Source organism: Hemitrygon akajei, chromosome 15 (genome assembly GCF_048418815.1).
Source record: "Hemitrygon akajei chromosome 15, sHemAka1.3, whole genome shotgun sequence".
Taxonomy (NCBI): domain Eukaryota; kingdom Metazoa; phylum Chordata; class Chondrichthyes; order Myliobatiformes; family Dasyatidae; genus Hemitrygon; species Hemitrygon akajei.
Window position 1 is genome coordinate 30,173,793 of NC_133138.1, and position 15,370 is coordinate 30,189,162.

A 15,370-nucleotide genomic window follows, 5' to 3' on the forward strand; every position below is an offset into this window, starting at 1 on the left:
CGGATTTTGCTGAGTCTGCCTTGATGTTATCTTTTGAAAGGATTGTCCTGACCAACAACAAGACAAAGATCCTCCATTGCAACACAAACAAAATGCTGGAGGAATTCAGCAGGCCAGGCAGCATCTAGGAAAATAAATCCTCCATTATCTAATTCACAGAAAAACATTGTCCACTGATAAGAAAAGTTCACAGTGATAACCTGGAAAATATGAATCACTTAAGATGGTAGTGCAATATTAATACGCAGCAGCCTCTCGATTGGGGATTGTCAAACATTATGTGGATTTTCTGGTGTAGTCTGTTTTGTCATATGCTTTTGTGATATCATTCTGGAGGAACATCGTCTCTTTTTTTAACTGCATTGCATTTGTGGTTTCTAAATGACAATAAACTGAATCTGAATCTGACTTTGAATCTGACTTGTCAAGTCTCAGAGGTCACCTCTCAGAAAGGACAGACATCGGTAACGAAATTCATGTGTGGTGAACTACATATACCTGTCTAGACATGCCCCACCGCTGACTGCTCCTGTGGCTCCTCCCACAGACCCCGGTATAAAGGCGATTGAGGCCTGAGCCCTGCCCTCTGTCTCCAGGATGTAGCACGGTGGTCAATTGCTGCTTGTTCTTTCTTCCAGTCAATAAAAGCCGATATCTCACCTCAAATCTCAGAGAGTTATTGATGGTGCATCATCATGATTGCTTTCTATGTATCAGGACAACTTTTGCTCTTTAATCTATTGTGATCCCACCTGAGGCCTGGTCTACCTACCAGACAAGTAATCTTACAAGCATGTGCTGGACCCAGAGATATGACAGAAACGTCTTTCATTTGAAAGAAAGATCGCGAAGACTTCAATGTAAAAAACCTTGGGTCTGTTTTTATGAAACAAAACACACGTCCATTTTCTTTGGACCTTATCATCTGTTGGAATAATCAGCTCTCTGGCGCCACACACAGTCTTGAAGAACTCATTACAGCTCCACAAGTGTTCATGAACCATTTAGTTTCACACAATGCTTTAAACAAGAATATTATTTTATAACAAGTAATGAAATAAGATGACTATAAGAAAATTGATCAAAGCAGCATGGAAGATGAAGTTCACATGGATTTTGGAGAGGCTTTTACAATGCCCCACATGACAGGCTGGTTTGGAAGTAATTCAAAATGCTTTGGAAAGTTGGGAACATAATAGGCAGGGTGATAGGAGACAGAGAATCATGGTAACTAAGCATTTTCTGACTGGATGTCAGTGCCAAGTGGTGTACCACAGCTGACCATAGCACTTATGCAGTTAGTATAGACCACATCAACTCTCTGCCTCATCTACCTCTGTTATTTTTTTTAAAGATTTTTGAGACATGATCTCACACACACTGAGCCATGTTGATTCTCCCTAATCAATCCGGGTTTTTCCAAATACACGCTAACCTTGTCCCTCAGAATTCTCTCCAGTAGTTTATACATGGGAGACGTTAAGCTTACTGGTCTATATTTGCTCAGTTTTAATCTGCAGCCTACCTGAAATAAAGACACAATATTATCCACCATCTAGTTATGTGTCACTTCACCTACCACTAACACTAATGTATTTACTTCAACTGTGGCTCCATAATTTCTTCTCTACTATCCATCAGTGCCTTTGGATATACTAGATCAAGACCTGGAGATTAAGCTAACCTCATACATTTAAAGATACTCTCAGTGTCTCCTGCACTGTAATGTGGAATATCCACGAGACATGCCCATTAACTTTCTTGAGTTCCCTTGTCCTTATGTCTTTCTCCATGATAAAAAAAAAAGTAGATTTATTCATTGAGGAGCTCACAGATTTCTTAGGTATCTCCTGTAAGTAATGAAGTGGCATTGAGCGTATGTTCATGGTCTACTGCTGCCATAACCCATCCACAGCAAGGTTCAAAGCTTTGTGTGTTCAAAAAATTCTTCTGCACAGCACTCTTGTAACACATCGTAATTTGAGTTACTGTCTCCTTTCCCTCAGCTTGAACCAGTCTGGCCATTTTCTTCTGAACTCTTATTAACAAGGATTTTTGTCCACAAAACTGTCAGTTTTTTTTTGCTGTTTTCGCACTGTTTTCTGTCAACTCTAGAGACTGCTGTGTGTAAAAATCCCCAGAGATCAGGAGTTACTGAGATATTCAAGCCGACTTCGTCTGTTACCAACAATGGTAAAAGTCATTCAGATTACGTCACTTTTTTTCCCCATTGTGATGTTTGGTGTGAACAATCACTGAACCTCTTGACCATATCTGCATGCTTTTATGCATTGAGTTGCTGCCACATGATTGGCTGATTCAATAATTTCACTCAACAGAACGGCGACAGAGTGTATTTGTTCACTTTGTTCACATGGGTTTTACGGCCAAGCCTCAGAGGTAGGGACTATTAGTCGTGGGACATCCTTCAGATGTTATGGTTATTTTCTTGCAGATACAGCACAGAACAGTCCCTTGCCGCCCAATGAGCCACTCTGCCTAACAACCCCCACATATCCAACCGTAGCCTAATCACAGGACAATTTACAATGACTAACATCTTTGGAATGTGGGAAGAAACTAGAGAACCAGGAGGAAACACACGTTGATGAGGAGGACGTGCAAACTCCATGAATATGGCACCAGGATTGAACTCTGAAGTCTGTGACAAGATCTGAAGGATTATTCCAAGTGGACTCTTCCTTTAAAAAGAGAGCGAGGGAGCTAACAGCTTGTGTGCGATTTCAGCAACAGAAAGAGAGAAAGTCTGTGAGTTGCCTTGGAAACTGAAAGGCGGAGCTATATAATGGACTGTTAGTGTTCTGTGCTTGTGATATATATACACAAGTTCAGTTGGATTTATAATCAGACACACGAAACCCCAGAGACAAGGAAGACACTGGTTGAGCATCGTGTGCTCATGACAAACGTGGGATTTTTGCTCACAGTGTGGACACAGGAGTGACTGGTGGGGAGCTATCGGTGCGTTTAACCCTGGCCTGGGTTGATGACTCTACCACAGAAGACTGTCTCCTTTTGTGGTCACAGTTGGTGACTTTAAATAAGTTTTGGGAGTAAGAGGACGACATGGAAGATCGACGGCATTGGCACTGGGAAGACAAAACATCTCCTCTCTCTCTCCAACTCTACTCAATCCAAATTCCAGAACTGAACTGACTACTTACCATACCATAGCAAGATGTTATCATCTAATCACCTGAGCTGGGAGAAGCTTGGGAACTTTATTTACTCACTTATAATCCAGAGAAGATGGTGGCGTGACGCAGCACGCAGCGGTCACTCTGGGATGAATATCTGTTATCTGTCAAGTAGGATGCCGTGCACAATTCTGATTTGATGGAGATGGATGTGAGAAGCACGGAAGAACATCTGGTGAAACTTCTGAAATGCCTGTTTCGCTGCCGCTGCTACTGTGTGATCGAAAAATCTCCGGAGAGGAAGGCCCTGAATCCTCGGCTTTGCCTGTTGCTTGGTGGCCGGGCCTGGGGTCGAAGCGCTCGGCAGAGATGGTGCTCGGTGTCGGAGGGCTGGTCAGAGGCTCGAAGTTTTCGGACAGACTTAGAGTTGGCTGCGGTTAGGTGCTTCCAGGGTGCTGCATCGGCAAGTTTACGGCGCTGGAGGTTCATGGCAGGAAGAGCTTTTCTTCCTTCTATTGTCTGCATGAGATGTTGGACTATTGGGGACTTTGAGACTTTTTTTTTTACTGTGCCCATGGTCTGCTCTTTATCAAATTATGGTATTGCTTTGCACTGTTGTAACTATATGTTACAATTATGTGTTTTTTGTCAGTTAGTCTTGGTCTGTCTTGTGTTTCTGTGATATCATACTGGAGGAACATTGCATCATTTCTTAATGCATGCATTACTAAATGACAATAAATGAGGACTGAGTGTCCTCATAATCTAATCTAATATATTCATATACTTTGCTAACCTGTTTACCTTATCTAGTTTTATATTAATTTATCACATAGTTAATAATAAAATAGAGTTTGTAACGGAAGACTCAAACTCCAGGTGTGTCCATTTCTGCTGGTTCTTTTTAACCTGTTACAGGGTACATAACAAAATTGGGGCCTGCGTCCGGGAGATGAACAAAATTGGTGGGAGTTATAATGAAAATTTGGGGGGCATGTTGATTGAGTGATTATCTGCCTTTGACTGACTGTGAGTGGAAAACAGCAGAAATGGCTGTTGAGGAATTTCCGGCAGGGCCAGACCCTGTGGCTTTGAAGAGAGCTAAGAAGGCTGATTTGTGGGAAGTTGTTAATGCATTGAAACTTAGAGAGGCTAAGAAGTGTATGGAAAAGGGGGAACTCTGAAGGGTAATAGTCAGGCACTATATTTCTACGAAATACTTTAGTGAGGAGTTAAAAACGTTCCCTCTAGGTACAGAGGAGATCCAGTTGCAACTGGAACAAATGAAGTTAGAGAGAGAAGAAGCAGAAACCAGAGACAGTTGGAGTGAGAGAAATGGCAGCGACAAGATCAAGTATCAGGTAATGGTAATGAGCTGGTGGTACCATTTAATATCAGCCAAGAAATTAAATTAGTACCGCCATTTGATGAAGCTGAGTTCGATCGGTATTTCCTACAGTTTGAAAAGGTGGCCCAGACTCGGAAATGGCCGAGGGATGAGTGGGCTGTCATGTTATAAGGTGTGTTGAATGGGAAGGCTCAACACACGTTTTCTGTCCTGACCCTTGAACAGTCAAAGAATTAAGCCACAGTTAAGGATGCTGTGCTTAAAGTCCATGAGTTGGTTCCAGAGGCATATAGACAAAAGTTCAGAGATTTAAGGAAGTCCGGGAGCCAAACTTATGTGGAGTTCGCCCATGAAAAACAGGTGTACTTTGATTGTTGGTGTACCTCAAAAGGGGCGGATGAGGATATTGACAATTTAAGAGAGTTGATGCTGATTGAAGAATTTATAAACTGTGTCCCTGACAACAGCAAGACATACTTGAATGAAAAAGAGGCTGAGACCCTGTCAGAGTCTGCTAGGTTAGCAGATGAGTATGCTTTAACACACAATATAAAGTTTTTTCCAAGCAAAAGCTAACAAAGGAGCAGCAGGGATAACAAAGATACCCCACAGGTTAAAGCAGAGTGTAAACTGGGAACTAGTGACAAGAGTAAGGAGGAAGGAAAGCAGTCAAAAGGGAAGTTTTCCAGTTTTACCTGCCACTATTGTAAAAAGCCTGGTCATGTGGCAGTGAATTGTTTTGCAATGTAAAGGGAAAAAGAAAAGGAAAAAGAGACAATCCCAACTGGTTGTGTTCAGTTAGTTGAGATGCCGCAGAGAAAGAAGGGGTCTGACCGAGTGCAAGAGGGATTTGAGCGGTTTATCTCAGAGGGGTTTGTGTCTGTAAAAGAGGGGTGAATCCCATTTCCAGTGAGAATCTGGAGAGATATTGGGGCTTTTCAGTCACTAATATTGGATAGTGTTTTGGACTTTGGTGATAAGAGAAAAATTGATGAAGTCAATATTATTAAAGGATTTGGAAAGGGGACTGAGTCCATGCCTTGCATAAGGTAATTTTGAAATGCAAATTAGTATCAGGACCTGTTAAGATCAGGGTACGATCTGAGTTGCCAATAGACAATGTTGATGTCTAGCTGGGTAATGACCTTGCAGGTGGGGATGTTTATTCAGTAGTGCAGCTAACGGGAAAACCTGAAGCTGACGACCCACACACAGATACTGATGTGTACCCTGTATGCACAGTGACCCAAGCATGTCTAAAAAGGCTGCTGATACAAATAGAAAAGACAGGGGTTCAACTTATGAGAATTTGTCAGAGACTTTTCTACCTTCCATATTACATCAGGATTTGGGTAGTAAGAAGGATGACGAAGGTTTGTCCTTGTGCAGCGATGAATTTATAACAGAACAAAGTCGAGATTCTGAAATTGCTGTGTTAAAGGAGACAGCTCTCACAGAAGAGGAGGTTCAGGGAGAGTCAGTAGGACATTATCTTAAGGATGGGGTGTTAATGAGGAAGTGGAGATCACCTACTGTGACTGCAAGTGAGGATTGGGCCATTGAAGATCAAGTTGTGGTCCCGAAAGTTTACAGGGCTGAGATTTTAAATATGGCTCATAGTATACCTTTAGGTGGACACTTTGCAGTGGGAAAGACAGTGAACAGGATTATGAAGGAATTCTACTGGCCTAATTTAAGAAAGGATATGAATTTTTGCAAGACTTGCCATACCTGTCAGGTTGTGGGAAAACCTAACCAGGTGATTCAAGTAGCACCACTTAGACCAACACTTGCTTTTGGTGAACCTTTTTCCAGGGTCATAGTGGATTGTGTTGGCCCATTGCCAAGGACTGCAGCTGGCTATGAATATCTGCTAACGATCATGGGTGCTGCATCTCGGTTCCCTGAAGTGGTGCCTCTCAGAAACATCAGGGCCAAGACTGTGGTAAAAGCCCTTATAAAATTTTTCACACTGGTAGGTCTACCTAAAGAAATTCAATCTGACTGGGGTAATAACTTTACTTCGAAAACATTCCAAGGGATAGTTAAAGAGTTGAGAGCTAAGCATATTGCACCATCTGCATATTACCCGGAGTCCCAGGGGGCTTTGGAATGGTTTCACTCCATTCTTAAGACGATGATTAAAATGTACTGTGTGGAAAATAGAAGAAACTGTGATGAAGGGGTTCCCCTACTCCTATTTGCTGTTAGAAATTTGATTCAAGAATCTTTGGGATTCAGCCCATTTGAACTTGTTTTTGGTCACAAAGCTAGGGGACCTTTGACCCTACTCAGAGAGCAATGGTCAGATCAGAATGTGTGTATGAGCGTGCTTAGTTATGTTTTGGAATTCAGAGACAGACTTAACAAGGCTTGTGACCTTGCAAAGCAGAAATTACAGCAATCACAGAAAACCATGAAGCAGTGGTATGAAAGGAAAGCGAGGGAACAGAGATATCGTGTTGGAGAAATGGTCTTGGTGCTGTTCCTCCTCCTTACCAACCCCCTTCAAGCGAGATTTAGTGCACCATTTGATATAATTAAGAAAATTGATTCTTTGAATTATGTTATTAGAACTCCTGACCAAATGAAGGCTACACAGCTCATATATATAAATATGATCAAGGGTTATCATGACCCTGAACAAGCACCTGTAAGTACTGTTATGACAAAGAGGAGATTGTGGTGTCTGGTACTGGGATACCAGATAATTTTAATTAATAAGCTCCATGTAGTTTCCACAAGACTCAGAAATTCTGATGTTTTGAAAAATATTGACAGAAAGATTCATCATTTGCAGCCAAGGTAGCAAAAACAACTGAAGAGCTTAATTAACAAGTATAAAGATCTATCCCCTGACATTCCCAGACCGTGCACAGCTGCGGTGCGTGACATAATAGTAGATAAATTTGATCCCATTAAGTAGCACCATTACAGAATGAACCAAGACAAAAGTAAAATGGTTGAACAAGAAATTGAATACTTGATAACAGCCAGCATAACTAGGCCATCCACTTCAGACTGGGCATCGCCCTGTGTGATTGTCCCTAAGCCAGATGGGAGAATGAGATTCTGTACTGACTACAGGGAAGTTAATGTAGTAGCTAAGACAGATGCTTATCCTATCGCAAGAGTGGATGATTGTATTGATAGAGTGGGGAAGGCTAAATACCTTACAAAGATTGACCTGTTTAAAGGTTACTGGTGTGTTCCTTTGACAGAAAGGGCTAAAGAAATATGTGTATTTGTGACACCATCTGGACTGTATGAGTACAATGTTTTACACTTTGTGATGAAAACTGCTCCAGGAACATTCCAAAGGATGATGAATTCAGTGATTCAATGTATAGAAAATGCAGGGGTTTATATTGATGATTCGCTTGTATGGAATGACACCTGGAAGAACATATCTCAGCAGTAGAGAAACTGTTTGAAAGGCTGTCCAAGGCAAATCTCACTGTAAACCTTGCTAAAAGTGAATTTGGCCATGCCACTATCACATATATTGACTATATAGTAGGCCAGGGCCAACTGGCATCTGTGCAGGCCAAGGTTCAGGCTATTGCTGAGGTTCCCATTCCGACTGGCAAGAAAGCGTTAAGAAAGTTCTTAGGAATGGTTGGGTATTACCGTAAGTTTTGTAAGAACTTCTCAGACATCGCTCTCCCCCTAACGAAACTCCTAGGGAAGAGTGAAAGATTTGTGTGGAATGACCTTTGCCAAGAGGCATTTGACTGCCTGAAAACCATCTTGTGTTATCACCCTGTGCTCAAAGCACCAGATTTCAATAAACCATTTTCCATCACGGTAGACGATAGTGATGGAGCTGCTGGGGCAGTATTGTTGCAAAAGGATGATGATGAAATTAAACATCCAGTAGCTTATTTCTCAAAGAGATTTAATATGCATCAGAAAAATTACTCAACTGTTGAAAAAGTTGCTAGCACTAACTTTAACATTGCAACATTTTGATGTCTACATGTCCTGTGCAGAAACCACCTGTGGTTTACACGGACCATAATCCGTTAGTGTTTCTGAGTAAAATGAAGGATAAGAATAGAAAGTTACTTAACTGGAGACTGATCTTGCAAGAGTATGACATGGAAATAAAACTTTGAAGGGTACTGACAATGTTACAACAGACTGTCTGGATGTTAAGTTTAAGTTTGTAATGCTTTGCTATGTTACCTGATAATTACACAGGTATTGCTTTAAGCTGTATAATCGATAGTTAAGACAAAAATTTTGCTGCTTCATTACAATTTTTCTTAAAAGGTGGGAGGTGCGCTGAGATCTGAAGGATTAACCAAAGTGAACTGTTCCTTTAAAAAACAGAGAGAGAGAGAGCAAACAGCGTGTGTGCTATTTCAGCAATGGAGAGAGAGAAAGTCTGTGGGTTGCCAGAATCTGAAAGGCAGAATTATATGAGGGACAGCTAGTGTTCAGCACTTGTGGAATGTATACAAGGTCAATTGGCTTTGTAATCAGACACGCCAGACACCAAGAAAGACACTAGTTGAGCTTTGTGTGCTCACGACAAACGTGGGATTTTTGCTCACAGCGTGGACAAAGGAGTGACCGGTGGGGAGCTATCGGTGCAGTTAACCCTGGCCTGGGTTGATGACTCCACCACAGAAGACAGTCTCCTTTTGTGGTCACAGCTGGTGACTTTAAATAAGTTTTGGAAGCAAGAGGACGATGTGGGAGATCGACGGCATTGGCACTGGGAAGACAAAACATCTCATCTCTCTCTCCAACTCTACTCAATTCAAATTCCAGAACTGAACTGACTACTTACCATACCATCGTAAACGGTATCATCTAATCACCTGAGCTGGAAGAAGCTTGGGAATTTTATTTACTCACTTATATATGCATATACTTTGCTAACCTGTTTACTGTATCTTGTTTTATATTACTTTATCACGTAGTTACTAATAAAATAGAGTTTATAACGGAAGACTCAGTCTCCAGGTGTGTCCTTTCCTGCTGGTTCTTTTTAACCCGTTACGGGGTACATAACAAATCCGACTTAGCAAGCTGTAATATAGTCATACTAAATGCTGCTCTGCCATGGTGCAATTGAATCTACTGTGGGTTGGGGGTAACAAGAACCACTTTTATTCATCTAGTCCAAGGCATTATTAATACACACTATTGTCTGCAGAGAGCCAACTTTCAACAAAGTGATTTAAAAAAACTATGATTGCCTGGCATTTCATCCTAAGAAGCCTTCACATTGTCCACAGAATATTCAAATGTACATTGTCAGTGGAGATTTTCACCCATTCTACACATGCATTTCTATACAAGACTTGTATACACACAAATAAGAGCATTAGGCATTGGAGCAGAACTTGGCTCATTGAGTCTACTCCTGATCATGGCTGATTTAATTTCCATATCAACCCCATTCTCAAGACTTGAGCTGTAACTTTTATGGCATTAATCAATCTCCCCTTCAAATATATCCAATGACATGGCCTCCACAGCTTGATGTGACAAAGAATTCCACAGTTTCATGACACCCTGGCTAAAGAAATTCCTCTTCATCACTGTTCTAAAGGAATGTCCTTCATTTCTGAGGCTGTGCCCTTTGGTCCTAGATTTCCCTATTATTGCAAACATCCTCTCTATGACCACTCTATATGGGTCTTTCAGTATTTAGTAGGTTTCAATGCGATCCCTCTTTATTCTTCTGAACTCCAAGTACACACCCAGATCCATCAAACGCTCCTAATACATTAATCCTTTCATCCCCTTTGTTGAAGGAGACAATGTAAAACTGTATTTAATCACATGCTATTATTTTAGAGTTTAAGGAGTAGAAAATACCAATGTACTTTGAGCTCAGTGAGATTCCTTTGAGGATTTCTCTAAAATGTCTTGTCATGCTGAACAAAAACATTTTACATAGACTCTCCAGTCTCCACATGACTCATTCACAGTTACAACACTAATTGCTTGGATTCCCAATATTACACTGAAGTATCACTCTCTAATCTGACCCAGGAGAGGTTTGATTTAAGATGGGAAAGGAGAAGGAATTTCTCAGTTGAACTTCATGCTTTAAGCATGTTGCTTTTGTTTTACAATTTGAGATTTTAAAAGATTTGTCATTAACATTTAATTTTAAGAGCTTTTAACTGCCTGACAGTTTTTGGGTTGGAGACACTACAGTGGTCTGATGCCCAGTCACTCTTGGGACTTTGCCATTAATGTCTAAAATGGGATTAGCATTCATCAGTGTGGACAGGATAGAAGGTGTGTGGTGATTGTGGCCGTGGGCCTGGTCCAGGAATCCAATGGAAAGTCTCCATTTACCTGACATTACCCAATGTTGTCTTGACTCTGTGAACCTCCCAAGAGAATCAGTGATACAGGGGAAAGGATCTGTTTGGAAGTATCACTGAGGTAGAGAGGACAGTTTGTCGCTCAGTGTAGACATGTGAACCACCATCACAGTGCTGTGTGTGAACAGGAACTGCTGGTGGTTGTCACGGTGATTCAACTTTCTATGCAACACCAAGACATGATGCTGTATCAGGATCTCGGTGTAAAATACTGAAAGGCAGATGGTAAATTAAACTAACAAAATGTTTTAATGATCAGCTCTAACAGAAGAACCTCCTTCCTGTGTGCTGTGACCATTGCACAGAGACAAGCAGGCAGCTACTCCACAGAGAGACTTTCTGGAAGCTTCTCTATAACTATTGCTGCAATTTACAGAGGAGAGTCGATCATGGACTACAATCATTCAAAGGTGCATTCGCCACATTACATGAACCACCTACGATAAAGTGCAATTTTAGTATCCCGTAATTGGTAACACTTACCCGTGTCTACAGTAAAGTTTGCTTTGCTTGTGAAAACAACGCTCCCATTTTCCCGCACTTCACAATGATACAACTTCCCATCCTCCACTGTAGCGTTTCGGAGCGTCAGATAGATGGTGTTATTCAGCCGGATCTGATCAGTGTTTCTCCTGTTCTGCTGGGATGAGCCCACTGGTTTCCAGTGGAGACTGACGGTATCTGGGAGTCTGGAGATGGTACAGCTGAGGGTGACGTCACTGCCCTCCACAGTCCACTGTGCACTCACCTCAACTGTGAGAAACAGACCAATGAGATTCAGAGTGAGTGGTGACATGCACAGTCCAATGATCGGCCTCAAACTGAACTCAGGATGTGATCATCAAGGAAAAACTGCAGATCTTGGAAATCTGAAATAGGAACTATTCTGATGATGTGTGTTTGACCAGTATCTTTATCTGTTCCCCATTCCACAAGTGCTGCCTGATCGGCATTTTCTGTTTTTGACCTCAGGAAATTTACGTTCTCTATAGTTCTTCATGTATGCATGCATCCAAGTCGTAGAATAGCACAGCAGGACCTTTGAAACTCAGCCCAGTTCAGCCTGAGTTAGTGAGGCAGAGCAGAAACCGGGACCTTTCCCCAAATCCGCTGGAGTGTCAGAGTTCAGCTCAGGGACAGACTGTTTGAGGGGGTTTGTGGCTGTCGACACCCCAGTGGGCAGGTGATGGAATCTCACCAAAGGATGGTGCGCTGGAAATGTAGCGACTGTCTGACTGGGATTACCATATCACATGGAAAAGGCACCAGTTTGACTCTGAACTCAATGTGCCAGCACACTTCAGTAAGTCAACCTGACACATGGACAAGGAGACTGTGGATAAAACTGACATCTCAGGTCATTACAGTTGCAGAGTGCTGAAATTGTACAGGACGTTGATGAGGCATAATGCAGAGTGTTTTGTGCAGTTTTGGTCACCAGCCTACAGCAAATGTGGAAATAAGGATGACAGGTAAGCTAATAGAGGTGTATAAGATGATGAGAAGCATTAATCATGTGGATAGTCAAAGGCTTTTTCCCAGGGCTAAAATGTCGAGCACAAGAGGGCACAGTTTTAAGGTGAAGTAGGTACAGAGGAGATGTCATGGTTAAGTTTGTTTTTTTTTGTTTGTTTTTTTTTTAAAACACAGAGAGTGGTGAGTGCATGGAATGGGCTTCCGCTGGCAATGGTAGAGGCGGAAACGATAGTATCTTTTAAGAAACTCTTGAATGGATACATGGAGTTTAGAAAAATAGAGGGCGATGGGTAACCCTAGGTAATTTCTCAGGTAAGGACATGTTCAGCACGGCTTTGTGGACTGAAGGGCCTGTATTGTGCTGTAGGTCTTTCTATGTTTCTATGTACTGAGAAAATTTTAAAGGATGTTGCTGGGTCTGAAGGATCTGAGTTATATGGAAAGATTGAATAGGTTAGGGTTTTATTCCGTTAAATGTAGAAGACTGAGAGGTGATTTGGTAGAGGTACACACATAATTGTGAGGGGAATGGATAGGGTGAATACAAGCAGGCGTTTTCCACTGACGTTGGGTGGGACTATAACCAGAGGACATGGGTTAAGGGTGGCAGGTGAAAAGTTTAAGGGGAACATGAGGGGAAACTTCTTCACTCAAAGGGTTGTGAGTGGGTGGAAAGATTTTCCAGCACAAGTGGTGCATGTGAGCTCAATTACAATGTTTAAGAGAAGTTTGGATATGTAAATTGATGGTAGGGGTATGGAGGTTGGTGGGAGTAGACAGTTTAAGTATTTTCAGCATGGACTTGATAGCCCAAAGGACCTGTTTCCTTGGTGTACATTTCCATGACTTTAATTCTTTAAAATGGTTCCTGGGCGGTTCTCCTTTCATTGAGCCAACATGAGGAAGGGCTCTTCAAGAGACACTGGTTCACTGAATGCCTGCTCTGACTTTCAGTCCCTCCTGGAACATGGCTAGAAATAATGAATTCCAGGAGCATGCAAGCTAACAGACATTTTGATGTGGTGAAACAATGTTGCATAATTATACACTTTGAACAATGATGTGGGGCCAGTACTTTGGTCAGGATGGTATCTCATGACAACTCTACTGCTCTTTAGTCTGTCCGACGGCAGCACATAATAAGCCAGAGCAACTCAACATGTCAGGCAGCATCTCTGGAGAGAAATGTATGTTGACTGTGCATTTCTCTGCATAGATGCTGCCTGAGCTGATCAGTTCCTCCAGCTTTGTGTATTTCTCCAGATTTCAGCATCTCCATGAGACAGTGATCTTCCCCTCATTTAGATGTCTAGACCTATCAATGTTTAGCCCTATGCCTGGTCCTCAGACTGGATTAGTCTGGGTTGTGCTGAGGGATTTGCCAACTCACACTCACTGCTCTGATTCCCCAGGGTCCTACACTCACCTGGGTTAAATCTATAAGGACAAAGATTAGCTGAGAGCATTCTGTGGCCAACCAACTATGCCATATATGGTGCACGAGCTAATTGAATAGTCTTGTGTCAAACAGATGGGGCAGACTAGCACCTCCTGCAAACAGTGGAGAGTTATCCATAGGAGGCAGAGTCACATTCCCAGGTTTGTCCTCTGCTGAAGCTGCCAACTGTTGGAATTTTGCTGAATGGTACCAATTATATTTCAGTCTCAGCATGGTGATTTGGATTCATGCATGCGAGTTTTCGATGCAATTGAATTAATACATTTATCCCTCTGACTTTATTGCTGCTTCCTCAGCTGCCCTCATGGAGTGAACTCTGATAGGGTCCAAATTCCACAGACAATGGACTTTCTCATTGATCTTGACCAAGTGAGCCATTGACATGGTCCACTGGGTAACACTGATCATCAGTTTCAGTGTCCAGTCTCACCCCAGACCCACTGTGCTGAGATTTATTACACATCATCGATGTGTTTCATAACACAATTTAGTCCATATTGGTGGGCACATCCATTAGTCTCGTGAGACCATGGAACTGCACCTGGAATGGTTTCGAGGATGCAGGCCTGGGCAAGGTTGTATGGAAGACCAGCAGTTGCCCACGCAGCAAGTCTCCCCTCTCCACAACATCAATGTTGTCCAAGGGAAGGGCAAGGGCTGATACAGCTTGGCACTAGTGTCATCGCAGGAGTTGCCAGAATGAGGTTGAAGGCAATGTTGGACAGCCTTAGCGACTCCAGCTCCAGATTTGTCCTCAGGGTTTACTCCCAAAGCCTTTCCCATGAGTGGGTATGGCCGCAAGGCAGAAGAGGTTTGAAATCGGAGTTTTCCCTCTCTTAGGTGGACTGCCTTCCCAGGCTGATGAGCTCCATCTACTCAAAAGTCCATATTACACCATGCCAATGAACAGACCATAATACTCACAGTGGGGTAGATTCCTTGGCTTCCTGTTCTTGCAGAAAATTGTCAATCTATTTTTATGTTAGAACCAATGAACAAATGTTATTTCCTTAGTTGTTTTAATGGGAGATTTACTCTAATTATGTGCATAGAAATATGTTATTGATCCTTGTCTGGCTCACTCACATTTAATCTCAAAGTTTTCATATTCTTTCTGAATTTGTTATCTTGGCTGTGTTTGAATCAAAGTGATTAATCCTGCAAGTTCAATTGGGTATTTTCTAATTCTCAGATTAATGGTGCCAGAATCCAGATCCATCCGCTGGTACAAGTGTCTGCTTCTCTAGTGTGACACCCTGTTCCACCAGGCCCTGTCTGTTCTTTGGAAAGGCCCCAGTTTCCAGATGTCCTGCCCTGAATGGGGTTTCTATTCCCAGAAAACAAGGCCCTTCCCAGTATCTTTCCCTCACCAGCCCCTGTGAACTTCACGTTCCCCATATCTTCCTCCTTCATTTTTCATCTCCTCCCCCTTATTCAATGCTCCACAGTCCTCTCCTTCTGCTTCCTTCTGTTTCAGCCCTTTGCCTCTTCCACCTATCACAGCCCAGTTTCTCATTCCCCTCTTTCCCCACGTACCCACTCTCCTCCCTTACGTGGATTCACTTAACACCCACCA

At 42.3% G+C, this 15,370-nt stretch overlaps 1 protein-coding gene across 2 annotated transcripts in view; it reads right to left on the reverse strand.

Moving 5' to 3' along the window:
* The window catches only part of LOC140739578 (uncharacterized), a 60,529-nt gene that overhangs the window by 16,522 nt on the left and 28,637 nt on the right, over positions 1 to 15,370 (reverse strand). For both annotated transcript variants that reach the window (XM_073067974.1, XM_073067975.1), the window contains exon 4: positions 11,343 to 11,612. In XM_073067974.1, the coding sequence (XP_072924075.1) occupies positions 11,343 to 11,612 (270 nt within the window). The remainder of the gene's footprint in view (positions 1 to 11,342; positions 11,613 to 15,370) is intronic.